Source organism: Coloeus monedula, assembly GCF_965178545.1.
Source record: "Coloeus monedula genome assembly, chromosome: 11".
NCBI lineage: Eukaryota > Metazoa > Chordata > Aves > Passeriformes > Corvidae > Coloeus > Coloeus monedula.
This window is the reverse complement of record NC_138791.1, coordinates 3,181,801-3,200,909: the sequence shown is the minus strand read 5'-3', so window position 1 is coordinate 3,200,909 and position 19,109 is coordinate 3,181,801. Positions and strand designations below refer to the sequence as shown.

Here is a 19,109-nt window from a genome sequence, read left to right as displayed (position 1 = left end):
TTGCCAGGGTGATATCAGTGCTGCAGGAGATAAGAGGCACCTGAGAGTGAGAGGCTCACACATCCCAGCTGCCTGCTGCACTGGGTTCTTTCCAGCAGGATTAGTCCTGCCTTGAGAGAGAAAATGAACAACAAGAATAGGAAAGAAATTACACCTATTATGCAGAGCAAAAGGGATGATAAATGTAGCTTTAGACGTAATTTTAAGTTAATTATATTTGTTTCCCTTTATTTTCGAATGAAGCTTTGCCAGTGGGCTGGAGGGATTGATTCAAAACAAGTGCCTGTTCCCTCAGCTTTGGTAGGAAGGACAGATTTCCTGCTTAGATTTGAAACTTGGGAGCCTCTTGGGTTGGGTTTTGGTTTTTTCAGTTTATTCTGTGGGCTCAACAACCCTACAGAAACGATGTGCCAATATATAGATATATATAATTATGTCTGTGCCACCAGGAACATACTAGGAGAGAAAAATTGAGCTGGATTTGAAGGGCCTTTTTTCTTTATCCATGTTTTACAAGAGTTCTGGGAATTGATACCTATGTTCTGATATTTTCTAGTGATGGCCAAAAAATGAGCAAAAGGAAGAAGAATTACCCTGATCCGATGTACATTATAAACAGTTACGGAGCTGATGCACTCAGGTGGGATTCCTTTGGTGGATGGTCACTGGGATGTGTTGGCTCCCTGCTCATGGCAGATCCGTGCCAAGAGGCTGCTTGTGGGGGTTTGACAATTAGCAGCAGGAAGAAAGTTAATTTTAGAAGCTTCTAGACGGCAGTGACAGCCAAGTAGTAAAAATAAAATATTTGATAACAATACTACAAGGTGACTGTTAAATTCTTGTCTTAGAGAAGGGTCTCTGCATAATGCACAAAACATTTGTTTGCTGTTTACACTATACATTTTGTAGAGAGAAAGTGCTTTGTTTTTGTTGATCTGAGTATGTAATTTGCACCTAGTAGTAGTAGTAGTAGCAGCACCAGAAGAGCAGAAGTGGAGCAGCCTAGTGTGTGTAGATAAATTGTCCTGGTCAAACAGAGATTAAACACAGTTCAAGTGGTTCATTAAAATTACAGGAACATATAAAGTAATTACACAGTCACTTGGTGCCCTGCCTTGGTGCACTGACTACATGCATCAACTGGTACCTTGAGGTAAAGGTACAACAAACACATTTTAATAACTGCAGGAATGCAGTGCTTGGGCATTTCTCTAGAGCCCTGTAATTCTTGTGTATATAAGAAAACCTTCAACTACGACACATTGTGTGTTACAGCTACACCCAGAACTGATGGGCTGAATGAAAGCTGAATGTTTGTTTGGGGAAGATGGTTGTTGCTTCTAGATAATTAAAAAAAAATCAATGTGAAGTTCCTAATTGTTTCAAGCTTTAGCATTTAAAGGATCTAGTACATGTTGGGTAGAGTTCTTAAGTTTAATCAAGGTTGCTCTTTACAAATAAACAAGGTGTGTTAGCAGGGTAGCAGTGAGTTGGTGGCTGCATAATATGAGTGAAAAGGGTTGGAGTTACTCATACTGGAGATTTTTAAATCATAGGTGATGTTTCTGTTGAAAAAAAGACCCCTCCCTTTTTTATAAACAAACCAAAAAAATCTCAAACACCAGAAGTTACACTTCCATTATTCATGTCTTTTTTTTTTTTAATTTCTAAGAAGCTAATTCATTTTTCTTGCAGTGTACTCATTCTTTAATGTCACATTTATTTATACCTACACCCACACAGAGAGTAAAAAGCATTGCAGCCTGGGCTCATTTCTGGAAGGAGCTCTGCAATTCAGTTCTCTGCTTTTTCTGAGGCGCTTGATGTTCCCTGTTAATAGCAAAAGCTACAACTGAGGTTTTTTCCTTGGCACTGTTTCCCTGCAGAGTTACTTTAGCTTTTGCAGTACACAAATATATATGTATATTTTAACTCCAGCTTTGAAGTATTTTCAGCAGTAGCTTGATAAATAGATCAGCGGAAAATACAGCTATAAGTTGGTGAAATGAATATGGAATTGAGTAGAAAGGGCAAACAGCAGAATAGCAGCACAGTAAATTTAACAACTCAACTTCAGACTTAATGAAATTTGAATCCTGAGCAAAACCTGTAAGAAAAGGCAAACCAGTTCCATTTCAGTATTGCTGAGACCTGGTCTGGAGACCTGTCCAAGCTGAGCTATGTCAGAAGGAATTTGCTGGTCATGGTACTTCCAGGCCTTTGCTTTCCTCTGTCCTGGGGTAAGGATTGCTGTTAGTAGTGGGGCGTTACCTCCTCCTCTCAAACTGGTCTTAACATGCAGGAGAAATAATGCAGCAATCTGCTGGTTCAGAGGGGTGAAGAGGAGATTATTTTTTTCTCATACGTTGTTAGCAAACTTTATAACACTGCCTTGATTTGAGGCAGGTTTTATTTTCTGTCCAGTGGGTAATTGAATGGCTGTAACTAAACTGATGGAACTCTTGTTTTGTTGTGTGCCTTATCTCTCTTTCCATAGAATAAATGTGTCTTTGCATTGGAGTAATTGAGGAAATTGCTCTTCTTTTAACATTGACATATTGTAAGGCAGTGGAGGGCTGCTTTATTAAAACAAACAAAAAATGCAACAAGCCAAAAATACCACTGCACCACCAAACTGTGGCACATAAATAACTGTAATAGAAGGAAGGTGTGGCTTAAGGATAGACCTAAATTCTAGTTTCATTTAAGGACTTCCTAGTTCATTGCCATGAATTGTTCTCTACTTCTGTAAATTTATAATTGGAATTCAGGTACAAATTCACTTTGGTCATCTTCAGGGTCCATTCTCACCCAAGCCATTCTAAGAATATGTGTTTAAAAATTGTTTGTTTTTCTTTTTTTTTTGAATTCAGTACTGAAAAGGCCATTTCTGTGCTGCATTACTGTCTGTTTATTCTGGCAGCTCTATTTTTATCTATTAGTTTTAATGCAAGAAGCCCTCTCTCCTGAAGAATTTATGGTCTGGTATTCTTGGATGTGCTGTGTCAAACCCCATTAAGATTTTAAAGCCTCCTAAAGGAAGTGCCTGTAAAGTTATGTTAGTTTAGAATCATGATTTAAAAAGTTTAAAAATGTGAGAAAATGGGTTAATAAATTTGGATTGAAAAATGCCACAGTCTTTAAAATGAAAAAATGCTTGGTTTGGTTTTCTTATTTGGAAAATTAAATGAAGTGTTTCTGAATCAAGTTTAGATTCAAGTTTTTCTGATACCTGAGTAAGGCCTTGTTTCTCTTTGAGTTAACTTGATAGATTCCAGTTTATTTCTGAAGACAGAATGTTTATTTGGGAAAGAAGGTGGGATGAAGTATAAAGATGATTTTTTGTAAACTCAGAGGCAGCAAAGAAGCTGAGGGACATTTCTGTCCCTTGTGTAAGTAGCTGGTGTCACCTGGATCCTCTGCTTTATCCCCTCAGAGCTGTCTCTGGAGCTGAGGGACATTTGTGCTGTAGGAGGTCCTGCAATCCTTTGTCCCCTTTTGGGGCTGTCTTTCTTGAAAATGTTAATTTCTGCTCTTTTCTCTGGGTTTGCCTGTTTTGTTTTGCTCCTTAGTTCTGTCAAAGCTTTTCATAACTGAAGAAATGAACTAGATTGAGTAGAAGGACACTGAGTTGGGGTTAAGGAATTCAAAATATTGCCAAAACAATAAGTGCCATCCTAAAGATGAATGCTAATTCCTTGCAATCTCTGCTTGTTTGATACTGTGACGGCATCTGAGCATGTTTTAGCACTTCAGTTAACTTCTAGAGTAAAACCCAAAAGTTTAAATACAAATTCTGTATGCAGCATCTTAGAAAAACTCCTGTAGCAGTAACTAGTAAATGGCTTTATACTCAGTTTGTTACATGCCTACAATACAGTCATCTTTGGGGTTTTTAGTGTGAAACTCTATCAGTATGTGCAGTTTTAAGCTTTGAAGTGCTGTGATCTTATTTTGCAGGTTGTACCTGATCAATTCTCCCGTGGTAAGAGCAGAAAACCTGAAGTTTAAGGAGGAGGGAGTGAGGGATATCCTGAAGGATGTGTTCCTGCCCTGGTACAATGCCTATCGCTTCCTGGTGCAGAACGTGCAGATCCTGCAGCACAAGGTACAGATCTTGGGGGGCTGAGTGCAAGGGATTTTCTGCTTCTGCAGGGTTAAAGGGAGTGAACATTGTAGGGAAACTGAGATTGGGAGGGAGGTCTGGACTCTGGAGGTCATCTGATCTTTACCTCCTTGCTCTAAGTTAGATCAGGTTGTATATTATACTTGCTCTTAATTTGTTATTTGCTGTTTCTGCCATGCTTTATGAAGCTGTAATCACCTGCATCTTTCTCTTCTTGGCCAAGCTTATGAAATGGAAAGGAGGAGAGGAAGGTGGAGGACTGCCAAGACGTGACAGCTCTCCTTTCTCAGATTGGGGTGCTCTTGAGTCCCTTTTATTTCACATCAGTGGGATGCTACTGCATTCAGACTTGTGAAATTGGAGGTTCAGACCTGGTGTTTGTGGGGTCAGGACACACTGAGCAAAATTACCTGCTGCTCATCACCCCCTGGGAACACCAGTTAAAGCCACGTGTGCTGGAGGGGATCCCTCTGAGATGTCCCTGCTAAGCCTGGGTGGATTTTCCTATTGGTGTTTCCAGAGCAGCTGGAGGCAGCAGGTCCCACTGATCCTGCCTTAGTGCTGCTGCTTTGTCTTTGCTGTTCCTCTGTGTGGTGTGGCCAGCACAGCTCCAGCCCAGGAGGATCTGTCCAGGAGGATCTGTCCAGGAGGATCTGTCACTTGGGCTGCACGTTCCTCTGCACTGAGAGCAGTGCTAAGCACCACCCAGCTTGAACATGAGCAGAGCTGCAGATCAGTCAGGAAAGTTATTTTCAGTAGTGGCTGCTGTGACAGTTTCTTGAGCTAACTGATTTACTGGAACTTTAATTATGAATCTGCATTAAAATGCTTAACTTGGGAATACTCAGTCCTGAATACATTAACCACAGCAAGAAGATTGTCTTCTGTAACATGACAGTAATTTTTTTTAAAGTTATATTTAAATGCAACTTAGAAAAAAGATTCAGAAATGGAATGGAAAGAAAGGCAAATCACAAAAGCAATAATGCTTTAGACTTGTAGATTACATTTGAAGTCTACTGAAAATGCTGGATGAGTGACAGGAGTTTCTACACTTTCAGCGTGAAAGCAGGATTAAAATTTTTCTTATAGTAATTTTTCATTAAAATTAAAGATTTGATGTGTATATTGTATAGTTTCTATTGAAACCAATTTTAATTTTTCAGCTGAAATGAATGACAGCAGGTTAGTGCAGACTTTTATGGGAGAGTGGGAGCTAAATGAGAAGTCCAAACCTTGTACTACATGTGCAATTGCAGTGGCAGCCTGGCCACTGTGGAGAGCTGCCCTTTGAATCAATAAAGGCAGCTGACTGCAGAAGTCAGTACAGTAAACAGCGGACTTAAACCATTGGTTTTACCTGTTTTAGCAACCCCTTTGGGGAAGAAAGTTTGCTAACTCCAGATCCTAATATTTAACAAGCCTTTTTTTAGGATCCCTGGACAGCATTCATCAGAGAAATGTAGATGTTGCCCTGAAAATGCACTTGTTTATCCTGTGTGACCTTTGAATTGTCTAAAGTGAAATTTACAGCTTTTTGCTGTGATCCCATTAAATCTTGCAATGTCAGCTCAACTGGGGATGGAAGATCCCAGTGGAAAATCCAGGTGCTTAAGGAGATAGTTTTGGTAATTCAGCAGATGGATTTTTCTTTCTAAATAGTGAAATCCTTCCTATGCACCATGTTAGGCAAAAGAATGTGCTGTTGGAGATGATAAAGCTTAAATTAGATTTCATGCACAGGTTTAAGCAACTTTGTCATTGTATTCTGCTTCCTGCAGGAGAGAAAGCAAAATCCCAGTGTCCTGGATCAGGTATAATCATGATTTAATGCTTCTTGTAATTCCCCCTTTAATTGTAGTTGGTTAATGACTGCTGACCTCACGCTGGGATTGCTCCTCTCCTGCATTTCTTTCCTGTGAATCTTCTCCTTTGTACCGTGAAAGTGGATCTATAGTTTCTGGGTTGAATAATCCAAACAGATTTTTTCATCTGGACTCTGAGGGAAGAGAAAGTCTAAAGGCTTTTAAAACCAGCTGTTAAGTACGGTTTGTAAATCTGAGGGAAAAAAACCAAACCCTGTTTCCAACCTGTGGGAAAGAGACGAGGTACAGACGTGGTTTTGCTTGCCCGGCAGAACCAGCAAGGTGATGACATTTTTCAGATGGCTGCAAACATCAGTGCTCTGGAAAGCAGCAAAAATGCACTCTGTGCATGTTGGATGCTAAAAATTCCACCTGGTTTTTCAGGTTGCTACGTTCATCTATGTTTTAATGTGTTGGAATTGTCACATGTTCTTAAAAAAGTAATGGTCTTGCTTCTAGGCCCGCTCCCCAGATAGGATCCATCTGCATAGTAAATTCCTTAGAAATGCCTCAGATCCTCCTGGATGAAGGAGTTGTGTAGATTGAAGGATCCTACCCTGTGTCTGGAGGCTGGGGCTCACCCTGCACACAGGGAAAGGAGGACTGGCACTGCTTTTTATCTGCTTTAACAGGCCCAAATCACTGGCCTCATTGGCAGTTAAAAGTTGTGGTGTGGCAGCAGTGGGAGGCAGGTTTTCCATAGCTCCCTCTCTTACCTACTTGTGTCTGGAATTTAATGTTTGCTGGTAGCAAACCAGTGTAACTCAGGGAAGATGCCAAAACAGTGGTGGCTGACAGGTAATTGGATACAGAGGTTTGATTATATACCCTGATGACTTGGAAATGTGCTTTGTGTTTTTATGATAGGATGAAGGAAGAGAATTCCTTTACAATGAGAACACAGTTAAGGAGAGCAATAACATAATGGATAAATGGATTCTTTCTTTCACCCAATCCCTCATCCAGTTCTTCAAAGCTGAAATGGCAGGTATGCATTTTTGCTCAGGGGATCTGGGGGTGTTTCATGTTTGATTGCAGAACTTGCCTGTCCGTGCAGAGATTCCCAAATTCCATGAAAGGCTTTGATAAAAGGAAGGAAGTCTTTAACCAGCTACCGTAATCCATGGAATGCTGCTTTCATGGATGTTAAGTCAGATTTTGCTATGCTTGTTCATGAGATTTCAAAAAGTGATGAGGCTTTTTTTGTCACAGCTAATCCTGCGAGCTCCGTGATGGAGCTTGTTGCTGTAACAACGTCTGCTGCAGTGCTTGGAGCAATTAATAATATTATAATAGTCACTGAAAGACAGCAGTGAAAAGAAAGCCAAATAGAATTTGGAGAAGCTGTAAAAAAAGGGATAAAATGGGCAGTGCTCAAGTGAGCTGAATAAAATAATTTTGAGAGGTACATGAGCCCTGGCAATAAATTTTTCCCTGGTGTGGTTCCATGGAGAGGGTTTCTTTGGAATCATACTGTGGGAGTGTGTGCAGCAGGGTAGATGGTATTAGGATATGGTATAGCTGTAAGAAGGTATTGTCCAGGTTTTTTCTTCCTGCTTGCTGTCTTTTTATCATCCCATACCTCGTGAGGCTCACAATACATTGGGGCACTTAATTGCAAAGAGAAGATGCTGCAAGAACCCCCTGAAGTAGTTGATAAACTTGCAAATAAAGTCACAGTGGGATTTGAAGAGGTTTTGGTGCATTTGAGGGCACTGGAAGCCCAGATACTGGAAAGAAGGTGGCTTTGGCCGTTGTCATTCCTGTTCATGAATAAATAAATAACCCCCTCATGCCTGTGGTCTTAAGTTGCCCTCAGAAGAATTTTTAGAAGCCTTGGGCTTGGGAAGGAGGGTGTTAAGTGGAATAACAGATAAAAAAGGAAAGAGCTAAATGCCAGATGTGAGTTCATGAGGTCACAGAACAGTCCTGCACTCATCTCTTGCTCTCCCCCCTCTGACTGATGTGATGGTCACTGTCACCAAGACCAGTCCAGTGAGTTTATCCTGCTGTGGTAGATGAATCAGGTCATTTGGTACGAGCAAAATTCATGTGAACTCATCTAAGAACATTTCATTAAAGGAAAAGGGAATCCTCAAGCTACCTAACCCAGGGATATGATAAAAGCTGGCTCTAATTGATGAAAATGTGGCTTCTTCCTGCAAGTTGTTATCCTTGAAATTTGATGGTGGTTTGTGTCGAGTTTCATGTGTTGCCAAGCAGAAATCAGCAGAGCCTGGGCAAGTTTATGTGCTGCATGTAAAGAGGAAAATACTCTGAGGGACAGCAGAAAATTCATTTGTGAGTTTGTGAACCTGGGATCTTGGATCAGTGCATGGTTTAGACAGAATTATTTGTTGGAAGGTGAATATGAGGGTAGAAACTTGAATTCTCTGCTCTGGATTTCTGAGAGGAAGATGAAGCTGACAAAAAGGGTTGTGTCAGTGACCATCTTTACAAAGTAAGAAGATCCTTCCAAGCAGGAGAAGAGAGTTCCTGTTGGAAAATGAGAGTGTAAAGGCTTCCAAGGCAGCAGTGTTGGTATGAAATGCTGTTGTCTTGTGGCAGATGAAGATAACATCCTGTGCTCATCAAATGAGTGGCAGTCTCATTTGGAGGGGATTAATAAACTGAATTTTTCAGTTTATTTTTCTGCATAAACTCTGGGTTCAGTCAGGCAGATCTTAATGAGATGCAGTGAATTTGTGTACTGTGACATGATACTCTGGTGCTAATCTCTTTTACAAACCTGTTGGGGGATTTTTTTTTTTTTTTTAGAAAGATTTTCTACTTTGTATCACTTCAAGTAGGAAAAATGTCAGGATGAGACAAGGGAAGATTATAATGGTGACTTAAAAGGTCAAATGCTGATAAAGGCGATAAATATAAATTCCTGCAGCTGGAGGTGATGGGGTATAAGAACACACATGTTTGAAGCTGGCAGTGCTGAGGAGACCCCACTGACCAGGGAATTGCTGCAGCTGGGCTCTGCTTCTTCCATTTCATGCAGCGTCTTTTAGAGTGGAGCTGAATTTTACACTGCTCCTGCCTCTGGAAAAATGTTTCCATTAAGTCCAACTTATGTTAATTCTGCTCCAGTTTCTCCTGGCACTTGGAGAGGCAGCAGTGTGGGAGTGGGGGTCAGTGTGGGATTGACCTCACCTGAATAGGCTGAGGGGGAGGAGATGAACCTGTGCCCCCCTCCAACTCTGGGGTGCTTGAGAGAGCCTGGAAAAACTCCAGAGAGGGGGAACAGCCCTCTGCTGGTCCTGGATGGGGAGAGCTTTGCCTTCCAGGAGTGTGTGCAGCTGAAGAAGAGGAGGCCCAGCCCCATTTGCAATATTCATGGAAAATAGCACAAGTTACATGTGTTGAAACGTGATGTCTTTCAGGGGTGTTAAAATTCTGCATTAAAAATCAATAAGCCTTATTAGGCTTTTTATTTTCTACTAAAGTGCCCCCTACAAACACTTACTTTAGTAAAACATCATCTCTCGTGATGACTGTAATTAAAAGAAGTGTGTAGTGTCTCCATGTACATCCATGGGTTTTCCTGAGTCACAAAAAAGCAGATTTCACAATTTGGTTACAGCTACTGAGAAGAGAAATGCATTTTTCCAGGCTAGTACTGTATTTCTTGTTAGAGATACACTATCCCTGAAGGGTGGGATTTTTGATTATTTTAAAATTTGTTTATAACGGGTCTGTTAATAATGCACAGCTAGAGGAAAGGCTAGGATTTTATAGGAATACAAATTCCTCCCTAAATAATGTCTTCCCCACCACGGTGTGAATCTTCTGGGCATTTCCTTTGTAGGTTTAAATCCCAGTTCTCTGCCTTTAAAAACACTTCTGTTTTACAAAATGCAGTGAAAAGTGTGGTGGAGCTTTTAAAGCCAAGATCCATTTTACTCAGTAGCTGCTTGATTAATGAAACTGATTCAGAATGGAGATCAAGAAGCTCTTGGCTTTTAAAGAAGCTAAATACAAGTTGTTCCTTAGAAAATTGAGTCCTGTGTAAGGTCCATCCTCCCCTGCCCCCCCCAGTTTTTCTCAGGAACAGCTGAAATTTGTTTCCCTGTTTTGTAGTGATGCTGGTGATGACCTTGGTGCTGGCAGCTTTCCATGATTTCAGTTACACAGAACTTGAAAATACAGCTCTGTTTATTTCTTACCTCATCAGCCTTGCTGCTACTTCACATTTTAGCTTACCCTGTTACTTAGAAAAATAGTGAAACTGTAATTAATTGGGGGAGGCTTGGTTGAAGTAGGTGTCTCATTTTAAATCTGCTGCGCAAAAGGAGGAAGCGTTGGCAGTAATTAAGAAAATTGTATTTTCTGGTTCTGCAATAATTTCTGTTCAGCTTTCAGCACCTTGGCTGCGTTTGCAGCATGTGCAAATGGAGGATTTACCCAATCCCCTGCCATTAATAGTTTCTTATCCACTATCCTCTTTACCAGTCAGATAAAAGCATAAGACTCCCATAGTGTCAGTTTGTGTGGGATTAAGGAAGCAGTTTGGGGGGGCTGTGTTTGTCTTGAGTATGAGAATGATGCTGTGCATATTCAAAACCCAGTTTTAACAGGATCAATATTTTAGTCACTTTTTGGAGCTCGCTGCTGCTCCAGTGCTGTGTTTAACACTGGGACTGCAAATCATGATGTGGTTTCGAAGTGAGGAGCTTGCAGAGGGCAGATTTGAACTGCAGGAACCATTTTCCCTTGCAGCTTACAGGCTGTACATGGTGGTGCCTCGGCTGGTGAAGTTTGTGGATGTTCTGACCAACTGGTACGTCAGAATGAACCGCAGGAGGCTCAAGGTAGGGATCAGCTGCTGCACTCCTGCTCTGGCAACAAAGTCCTGGCAGTCCCTGGTAATGGGATTCATGGCAGCTCCATACAAGATCTTGGCTTTAAATGCTGTCACTTTGTGCCTGAGAGTGGCACAAAAGTTAACTGTTTTCTCTCCTCTCTGCTTTGTGGGAAAAACCAACCAAAATGCCCAATAATTCTGTTGGACTTGCTGGTTGGAATTGAGCAAAGTGATTACTGTTTGGAAAACAAGTGTATTGCATTAACATAGGGAACTTTTGAAGCCTGTTGAAGTGCACTTCCTGATCCTAAAACTGCTTTTTTTTCTTGATGAATTCTTCACTTAGGGTGAGAATGGGACTGAGGACTGCATTATGGCCTTGGAAACTTTGTTTAGTGTCTTGTTCTCCATGTGCAGACTCATGGTAAGGGAATTACACCTCACTCTCAATAACACTTCAATGCAGTTAATGTAAAAGCATCTTTGTGTAGCACAGTTCATTTTCCATCTCTCCCTTTTATTTGCTTATCTGCCCCATGGTAGTAAAAAGAAGGCCTGTATCATCTGATTGATAAGGACACGTTATAATCTCTTCCCTGATTCCCAAAAATAACATTTAAATATCAGGAAGGAGGTAAATAAGTAGCATGAATTCCATTATTTATTTCAGTCTGCATTTTGAATAACATCCCAGTTGCAGACACTGTGTAAGCATTGTTTTTGCTGAACTGTCCTTATGTAATTCATGGTATTACTGATTCATAATGTACAAGCAATAAAGGAAAGCTGGTGATTGAATGCAACATTACAGGCACCATATACTCCATTTATCACTGAGCTGATGTACCAGAATCTGAAAACACTCATTGATCCAGCTTCGGTCCAGGAAAAGAACACTGAGAGCATCCACTACCTCATGCTCCCCCAAGTCAGGTAAGAGGCAGCTCTTAGGTGGCAGAATGGGGGTTTAGTTGGTTGTTGGGGGATTTTTGTTCATTTTTGGGGTTTGAGGGCTTGTTTTTGTTTGATTTCACAGAGCAGTGCTCCCTCACTTGTGTTTAAAACTGCATAACAAGAAAACAAACTTTAATAATGTAAATATTCCTCTGCCTCCGAAAAAACTTCAGGATGTTAGTGAACATGTTCTTTTCTGTGGGCACAGGATGTTTATATTTTGATTAAGATGTGGTGAATTTTAGTCTCTTTGCTGTAGAACATTTCACTTGCAGTACACTTCACATTCCACCCTCAATTTTAGCTGGGAATTTTCTTTTCCCTCCACATTTAGGCAGTGGATTTGTGTTACCTTCAAGGACTGGAGATAGGAAGGAAAGCAATTAGGAGGAATGCATGTTCCAAATTCATAATATTTTCTTATGGTGGGCAGGAATATCCTTTTTTACACCTCAGACTGTGTTGACTCAAAGCTGTGGTGCCTAACTGTGCCCTAAAGGATCAGAGAGATCACTGGTATTGCAGTGGATTAAGTTAGTTCCTGCAGCAGTGTCTGCTCTTGGTCCCTGAAAATAGGAGAAAAAAAACTTCCCTTCAGCTTTGCAGCTCAGTGTGAAAACCCTCAAGGACAGGGGACCTGACCTTGATGCTTTACAGTCAAAAAATTCAAACCTTCTCTAATGGTGTATCTTTTTATGGCTGCTGCATCCTTCGAGGAGGGTGTATGGTCTTTGTGAGAGCTTTAATAGTGAGAGTTACTGCAACAGGGAGCTGGAGATTGACATAATGATGGTGCTGATTTTCTGTTCCCTGGGCAAGTGCTGTGAAGAATATGTAATCAAGGAGTGCCACCCTCGTCAGGGAGCTGCCAGGAATAGGTTTGGGCTCCTGTAGGAGGGAGTAAGGGAAGGATGAGGAGCTGTTTGCAGGAACTCAGTTCAGGCATGGGCTTAGCACGAGCATTTGAAAGTGGCTTAGTCACTCTTCACTGCAGTTAGTGCTGACTTGCTGCTGCATCATGCAAATGTGGGATGTATTTGAGGCTTGCACCACTTTCCTCTGTAGTGCATTTGGTTTGGGTTTTTGTCTCTTACTAGTTTGTGGAATTTATTGGATCCCCTGTGTATCAGTTGTTCCCTTGTCCCATAAAAAAACACCTTTCAAACCCAGATTATCGTTGAAGTTTGAGTTTCAAAGCACATCACTGCATTTACTTTGAAAGTTTTCTGATTCAGCATGAGGACAATATTGTCAATTAATAGTAAGAGAGATTTTTGGATGCAGTTACAGAAAATACCACTTCACCAGAAGGGTGAGTGCAGCTAAAGCTGAGGGACTTGGCCGCTTCCACAGCTGAGCTTGACTCAGCACCTGTGTTAAAACCCCACTGAGGTCGTGCTTGGTTGCTCTGTGTCGGAACAGATGGGTTGCATTAAATTTTGTGGATTTGCATTCAGTCTGTGAAAAATACTGTCATGTTGTGGCTCTGCAGTGTTGTTCAGTGATGGCAAGTAATATTGAAATACTGCCACATAATCCTGTATGAAGCTTTCTGGGAGCAAAATCTTCCATCTTTTAATTTCCAAGTTGTTGGAGGATCATCCTGAAGCACTGGCTTTTGGAAGAACAAAAGCTTCAAAATAGGTAGTACCATCTCAAAGCCCTACTGAAGCAGATATTTCAGTTCTAAGTTTTGCTTTGCCAGCTCTGTTTTTCTGGCCAGTCCTTACTGGAGTTGTGGTTTTCATCCCACTACTTTTACTCCTTAGATTACAGCAAGTATCTGTGTTCATTTCATTTTATTCATCTTTGTCTTTTTAACCAGTACCTCTGCTCTTGCCTTGATACTTGAGTGGTTTTAAAGGAGCTGCCTGATGAGTGCGTCTATTCAAAAAATCAGCAAAAACACATTTTCAGAACATTTCACTGCTTGTACATTTGAAGTAAGATGTAAATGTCAGCTCACTCAAAAAAAAAAAAAACCAACCCAAAATCAATCCCAATTCTATCCCCACTCCAAAAAAACCCCCAAAAGGCAAAAAAAACCCCAGCCCTGCCTTGCCTCAAAATGGAAGGGTGTTAAAATTATTGAGCCAGGAAAGATGATAAAACTCTAAAACATCCAGCTCAAATATCTGCAATTTCTGGAAAAGATGATAAATTGAGATCCAGTGAATTGTTACAGGGAATTCATTGTTGTTACAAGTACCCTATTTATAATATCTTCCTGCATCTTCTTATGATATTATTAATGTAAATTGTACTTTTTATTGGCTATTACTAGAATAGGTTGTATGACTCAATCCTCTCCACCTTGTGAGAGGTGCTAACAAAAGATGTAAAAATAGCTCTGCTATTTGTTTTCAGCAAGTTATTTCCTCCTCATCTTCTCCACAAAGAGCGAGGAAAGGCCTGTTTGTTCATTTCTTTAATTGCCCCAACCAGGGCATAATTGAATCTGTTGCAGGAAATGTCAGAGAAGGGGGTAAAATGTTTTCAATCTGTTCAAAGAGATGTGATGAAAATGAAGCAATTATAATGTTTCCTTTCTAATCTAGGGAGGATCTCATCGACAAAAAAATCGAAAGTGCCGTTTCTTGTTTGCAGTCTGTGATTGAGCTGGGACGAGTGATCAGAGACAGAAAAACCATCCCAGTCAAGGTTAGAACTCCTCACATCTCCTGTCATACCTTGTGAATGTGTAACAGTTTTAAACTTTGGGAGAAACCTGGGGAAACTGAATAGTTACGTTTCTGTTTTGGTGGTTTTTTTTCCCCCCCAGTATCCTTTGAAAGAAGTAGTAATTATCCACCAGGATCCAGAGGCTCTGGAAAGCATCAGGTCTTTAGAGAAGTACGTACTCGAGGTAAGAACATGATGTTTAAGTGGATTGTGTCTGTTGGTTAGCTGAACAGCCATCCCTGTTGATGATATTAACAACTCAGAGGTAAAATGAATTTCCAGGGGAGCTGTAATGAAAGGGGCTATCAGTGGGTGATGTGCCAAAGTCAGTTTAGTGTAGAGAAATACTTAATCCGGCAGACTGACCACATGGGACTGAGAGGCTGTTGGAATCTGACCATTGTGCATTCTCAGAAACCATCTCCAAGGATCAGTGACATAAAATTCTTGTTCTGTTCCCACTAAGCCCTGGCAGTACAGGATCTGAGGGGTTTTTTCCTTGTGCAGAAATGGTGTGGCCCTTATCCTGTGCCTGTTCTTGCAGGTTAAGGGTTCTTCCTTCCCTTCATTGAGGTATCTGTAACAGCAGATCTGCTCACGTGTTTAAAATGTGCTGTCGTGTTGTGCTTGAAGTTGCCATTGTCAAGATCAGCTGCTTTACCTGGACAGAGAGAACAAAAATGTGCATCTTGCCAAGGAGGGATCAGCTCACCTCACTTGTCCTGGTGAGGGCAGCCATGTCAGTCAGGGGGTTTAGGAGATGAAGCAGAGGAAGACCTTCTGTTACATATAATTCCAGCAACACCAGCTTTCCCCAAGCATAAACACACATCTATGGAAAGTCTAAAAATTCTGCTGGGGGAATGAGCACTGGCTCAGGAAGTCACAGCTCAGTGCACAGGACCTCTACATCAGTGCTGTGTGCTGCTTGCTTTTAGTTACTGTGGGAGTTAAATGCTTAAGAATTGTTCACTAGAGGAGTTTTTAATTAAAAAACAGTAATTGATTTGCAAGTGGGACTGTAAAGCTTTTCTGTCATGTTAACTTATTGATTATTGCTCTTAGACTTGGCAGTTATGATCCCTCGCTTCAGAATTGCTGTTATTATTAATTATAATAACTTCAATGTCTGGGTCTCTTCAACAGCAGAATTTTGTGAAATTTAGGCTAGTGTCTGTCCCATTTTTTGGATCTGAAAAATGGATTTGTGGATTCTAGAGAATCCAGTTTTAAGGGAGATAAGGTTTGCTTCCTCAAATTACTTCTGAAAGGGTAGTTGCCAAAATTTGTTGCCAGCTTCTACAGCTAATGAAAGGTAACAGAAGAAGCTAACCATTTGTAAATTATTACATAATTGGATTGTACATTAGTATGTTTTGATTTGTATTCTTCTGCTACTGCAGACAAAGGGGTCTCTTCTGGAGAGATGAGTTACAACAAACTCAGATGCCTTTGTGGAAGCACAAACACAAAGTACTGTCTATTGTTCTGGTTTTATTATGTGTCTTAAAATTCAACAAGCTGCTGCTGGAGCTGAGTGTGTGTTTTATTGTACTGCATGGCAATCAATCCTGTTGTTTACTGGATGGTGCAGAGCTAAAGAGGTCAGTGATTACAGGCAGGCTGGGCAGCATTGCTTGGGCTGCATTTGCAGCTTTGTTCATCAACCTCCTGTCTATTCAGAGCTTTGGAACCTTCAGTGATTGCCAGGAGTAAATTTGCAGATGCCAGAGGTAATGGGTAAGGAGAATTACACCATTTAATTTCGTGTAGTTGCTGACAAAAGAATTGGAAAAATATACTTGTCAATTCTTCAGAAATTTCATTCATCGCTTTTGCAGAAGGAACTGTAGTCTTTGATCTGCAGTGCTGCTCTCTCATCTTCAGAACACAGCAAGTCATTTAAATAAATGGATTTTAATATTAGAACTCCCCAGATTATAGAGTTGTCATGCAAAAATAGCCAAGCTCACAAAATGAAATAAAACCAGAAGGCTTTTAGCAACTGGACACAGTTGCATTTTATTTGTTTCTATTTGATGCCTTTTACAAGCCTGGGTCAGGACTTCTCTTCCCTGCTTCTTCCAGGGAAAGGTTTTATCTGAGTAAATTTGACTCTGTGCACAGTCAGAATCTTGTTTCCATCCAACTTTTGTATTCCTTCCAACCCCCAGCCCTGTGTAGGGCTGCTGTAAAACAGAGAAAATTGACTTCTCCATCAAACCCAGCGGCTGAGCCTGTGACAGGCCTGAATTATCTGACAAGGGAGCTGTGGCTGGGGGGCCCTGCAGTGTTTCATTTCTTAAACTATTACATAATGAATACTTATTTTCCTTTTTAGGCTGCCTGCTTAGAGAGCCCAGCCCAGCTGAAGCACAGCATTTCTGAAATTCTCTGTCTCTGTTCTGAAGACTGGGTATTGCTGGGGCACGTGGCACCAGCAAAAGGCTCTTGTATGTTCAGGCATTCCATGTACAGCTCTTCCAGCTGGTCATGGGAAGGGCTGGTTGCCTCAGTGTGTCCACATGAGACTTGAAAGATGTGTTAAGGAACTAATTTTGAGTAATTAGGAAGATAAAATTAAGAATTATTTGAAGTCAAAGCACTGAGACTGACATAAACAGACCTAAGATACAGATTTGCCTGTTTTTCTAAGACTCATTCTGGGTTTTTAAATGGATAATGTGTACAAAAGTATGATTTCCTAATCTAACTAGTATAGAAAACTTGTCCTAATGGAGTTGGCTTCTCTGTGATTTATCTAATCAGGCCCAAAGTCATCTTTCAATTTGTGCTATTTTTTTGATTATTATTTATTTTCCCCCACGAGGTTGTCATTTACAACTCGTGGGCTCATTTCCAGCAGCACCCCATTGAAACTCAATTTCTGAAGTGCATAATTTTCATTAGATTTCCTAAAAGATGTATTAAATAAAATTAGATTCAGTTGTGTTCTTGGCTCCTCATGTCAGTAGGACTTCCTAGGGAATTAGGCTGCAGCTCAGAGGTTGTATTTAAGCATTATTTCTCAGTCCAAATGTTTGGCTACTTGCTAGTCCTGTCATGCTGTTGCTGCCATTTACTTCTGCTTCCTCAATGCCTTGGAGCAGCTTGTTTGCCAAGTGCACCTGGTGATGCTGTAGGGTGGTGATGGGGACCACCATCCAGTGGACATTAAACACCAAATGCTTCAAGTATTGGCCTGCCTGGCCTGGATTACAGTGAAATGTACATGCAGGTCTGTGCCTCACGTTTTCCAACCCCTGTCATAAACCCCTTCAGCTTCCTTCTCTCCAAAGAGTTCCAGCCTTGGTCTTTCCTCATAGGAAAACAATGTTGTCCTCTCAATCAGTTGCTGTGCCAAACTTCCCACAGCACCACTATGCTCCCTTCAGATACGGGGACAAAAACTGCATGTGTAACTCAGAAAGATGGGCACACACACTCCTGCAGTGTCTGGGGCCCCTCCTGAAGTCCATGCAGGTTTTATAAAGCTGTTTTGACTGCTGGGCACAGGCAGAAGCTTTTCTGAGCAGAGTGGCTTTCTGTGCAGTGGGGAGCTGGAATGAGCAGGTAAAGGAAAGGAGACAAAATGAGGTTGTTTTGTACAACCTCAACCATTAAATGGTTGGTTACGGTTTCCTGGCTTGGTGTGTACTGAAAGGACAGCTTCAGCAGAATTTTCCCTCCTGAGCTCTGCCAGGCCATTGGCTCCAGCCACTGCACGCAGAGGGAATGGGTTTAGCTCTTCAGGCAGTTGTGAGGGGGAAATAAAAAGGGCTGTTGAGTAGGGGGCTGATTTGAGGTGAGAGCTGTCTGTTAATAACAGAGAACTGCTTCCTGGAGGCTGAGAGTGAGGATGGGGTCTGCTGCTGAAGTTGGGTTCAGGCTTGGGTTCGTTTGCTCTCCCAATGTTGGCCAGTGACTCGGTCCATAGAGACAAGCCCATACAAAACTTGTCCCTTTACACTTCCCTGGCACTGTGGCCCTGCTGTGGGCAGGCCCTGGCTGGTGTTCAGCTCGTGTTCGTGTCTCTGTTCCTGCAGGAGCTGAACGTGCGGGCGGTGACGCTGTCTGCGGACAAGGGCAAGTACGGCGTGCGGCTGCGGGCCGAGCCCGAGCACACCGTGCTGGGCCGCCGCCTCAAGGGGGCCTTCAAGCCCGTCATGGCTGCCATCAAAGAGCTGAGCAGCGAGCAGCTGGAGAGATTCCAGGAGACAGGTCTGTAGTGGGACAAACCCCTCAAGGATGGCAGGGTATCCTTCTGTGGGCTTAGAGGAGCTGAGGGTCTACTTCCCTCTTATTATCCCTCTTCAGCTGTTACGAGGAAAAAATCTGGATTTATTATTTTTCTGACAGTAGATTAGAAATGGCCATGCACACTGATCTTAAACTGTTCTCTTCTTAAACTGTTTCTTCCTGTCAGAGGAGGTTTAAGGTGGATATTAGGAAAAGGTTCTTTCCCCAAAGGGTGTTGAGCACTGACCAGGCTCCCCAGGGAATGGTCAAGGCTGCCAGAGCTCTAGGAGCATTTGGACAACTCTCTCAGGGATGCACAGGATGGGATTGTTGGGGTGTCTGGGTAGGAGTTGGACCCCATGATCCCTGTGGGTCCCTTCCCACTCAGGGATGTTCTGTGATTTCTGAGTTCTACTGTTAAGGCCAAGAT

The 19,109-nt window shown here is 41.7% G+C and overlaps 1 protein-coding gene across 1 annotated transcript in view; it reads left to right on the top strand.

Annotated features, from left to right (window-relative positions):
- IARS1 (isoleucyl-tRNA synthetase 1) overlaps positions 1-19,109 on the top strand; it is an 89,204-nt gene that overhangs the window by 55,993 nt on the left and 14,102 nt on the right. The window contains exons 19-27 of the mRNA XM_082289076.1: positions 557-640; positions 3,961-4,108; positions 6,859-6,979; positions 10,720-10,811; positions 11,151-11,228; positions 11,616-11,737; positions 14,317-14,419; positions 14,541-14,624; positions 18,487-18,661. Coding sequence (XP_082145202.1) covers positions 557-640; positions 3,961-4,108; positions 6,859-6,979; positions 10,720-10,811; positions 11,151-11,228; positions 11,616-11,737; positions 14,317-14,419; positions 14,541-14,624; positions 18,487-18,661 — 1,007 coding nt within the window. The remainder of the gene's footprint in view (positions 1-556; positions 641-3,960; positions 4,109-6,858; positions 6,980-10,719; positions 10,812-11,150; positions 11,229-11,615; positions 11,738-14,316; positions 14,420-14,540; positions 14,625-18,486; positions 18,662-19,109) is intronic.